Source organism: Aptenodytes forsteri, unplaced genomic scaffold (assembly GCF_000699145.1).
Source record: "Aptenodytes forsteri isolate BGI_AS27 unplaced genomic scaffold, ASM69914v1 Scaffold69, whole genome shotgun sequence".
NCBI classification, from domain to species: domain Eukaryota; kingdom Metazoa; phylum Chordata; class Aves; order Sphenisciformes; family Spheniscidae; genus Aptenodytes; species Aptenodytes forsteri.
This window is the reverse complement of record NW_008795885.1, coordinates 3,673,246-3,674,951: the sequence shown is the minus strand read 5'-3', so window position 1 is coordinate 3,674,951 and position 1,706 is coordinate 3,673,246. Positions and strand designations below refer to the sequence as shown.

Below are 1,706 nucleotides of genomic sequence, written 5' to 3'. Positions count from 1 at the left end.
AGTAATTGTCACAAAACCCCCACCACAACGGAAATACATGTGCCCTTTGGGTTACAGAATATGTTAGGTATTTGACTAAATAAAAATATGGTGTGGAATACCACTGTCTTCTAAGTGTGCTGACTGGCCATTTTGTGTGTGTGTGTGATTTTCACTATCAGTGACCATTTCTTCTCCCAGGAGATGGTGCCAGAAAATGTCATAAGAGGAAAAAATGTCACCTAGCAACCAAAGCTTTGTGAAGAAAAGTTCCACACTGACCAGCAGAGACAGAGCGAGCTGGGGAGTGGGGAGGAGGCATGAGCAACAGTGAAAAGGCTGCTTGTCTGCTGCTCTGGCGCTGACCTCAGCCGTGTTACGGTAGGTGCTCTGGGCACAAAGTTAATCTCAAAGAAAGTTTGGAGTTTCTGTCAAACTGGCTTGCATAGAACTTGGTTTGCAAGACAGGACTTTGGGTTACTTTTTCCTGACTTTCAAACATGGATTTGAAAATGATAAAATCTCGGATCATGATGGGGATCTATGTTTTAATTTTATAATGGCAAAAAGTAAACTTGAGAGGAAAACGCATTCTCTCTCTTTTATCTGTCTCATTTATCTCTTTCATCCTTTCCTACTATTAACAAAGACCAGATTAGCAGATATATCTTCTATTATCTGGTTAAGCAGAGAGGAGCATTTATTTTTTAAGGTCTTTCAGAAATTAAGAGATTCAGAGTTAAGATTACTTGCCCCCTCCGGGTACTGTAAGGAAGCTAGGGAACAGTGAGAGACAGACTGGTTTATGAGGGGAAACAAAACATCTTGGAAAACATTAATACACCCGAATTAACACAACACTGAACAGGATACTGTGCTTCATGTGAGCAAGGAATGAAATGTTTAAAAACAGGCAAGTGGATTGTGGCTGAAAATCAGAGGACAATACTCCTGTCACTTCTGCTGCACAGGCTTGCACGTGGTCCGTTTTACCTCCTGCCTGTGCTTGCATGACAGTATGAGTGGGTGTAATAGCATGGAGAGGATGTGAGTAGGACTGATCTGGCATACTATGCATGCAAGGCACACACCGCTGCTGTTTTATTTCACCACTACACCAACAGAAACTGCCCTTATATAGACACTTTTGGCTAAGGTTTTACAGTCAGTGTTACAATATACTTTATTATAACTGCATGCATTTCATCACCTGCAGATTTCATAACCTGTTAAGAGTGACATTGCAGCATGGCCATTTTATTTCTTTATGGCTTTTTTTGGTTCTGCGGTGGGAAGGGAAGCTGTATTTTTTGGATTTTTGCAGTCATGTTTGAGCATTTGTCAGTCTCTTTCCCACTGCTATTTGTCTTGTTTAATCTCTGCCTCCACACCCTCCTCCCCAAATTCATAGCAAACGCCGAGAGAGACATCCCGAACTCCCGTGCCGCACCCCGATAACCGATCCCCGATCGGGAACCGGCAAAATGGTGCAGCGCAACGGGGTGGCGCCCACCTCCCTGCGGGCTACGCATCCGTCCCGGCCCCACCGCCGGCCGGTCCAGCTCGGGCCGCCCGACCCCGGCAGAAACCGCAGCGGTCCCTCCAGATCGGGGCGCCATTTCCCCCTTCGCGAAGTTGTCCCCCCCGTGGAGCTCGGTCCCGCCGCTCACGGGGCTGCGGGCGGCTGCGCTCCCGGTGACCGCTTGTGCCAGGATGCTTTTGGTGAA

At 46.8% G+C, this 1,706-nt stretch overlaps 1 protein-coding gene across 1 annotated transcript in view; it reads left to right on the top strand.

Annotated features, from left to right (window-relative positions):
- The first annotated feature begins 214 nt into the window (after window positions 1–214).
- CAMK4 (calcium/calmodulin dependent protein kinase IV) overlaps window positions 215–1,706 on the top strand; it is a 179,828-nt gene continuing 178,336 nt past the window's right edge. Inside the window, 1 exon segment of the mRNA XM_019473364.1 lies at window positions 215–360. Within this exon segment, the coding sequence (XP_019328909.1) occupies window positions 215–360 (146 nt within the window).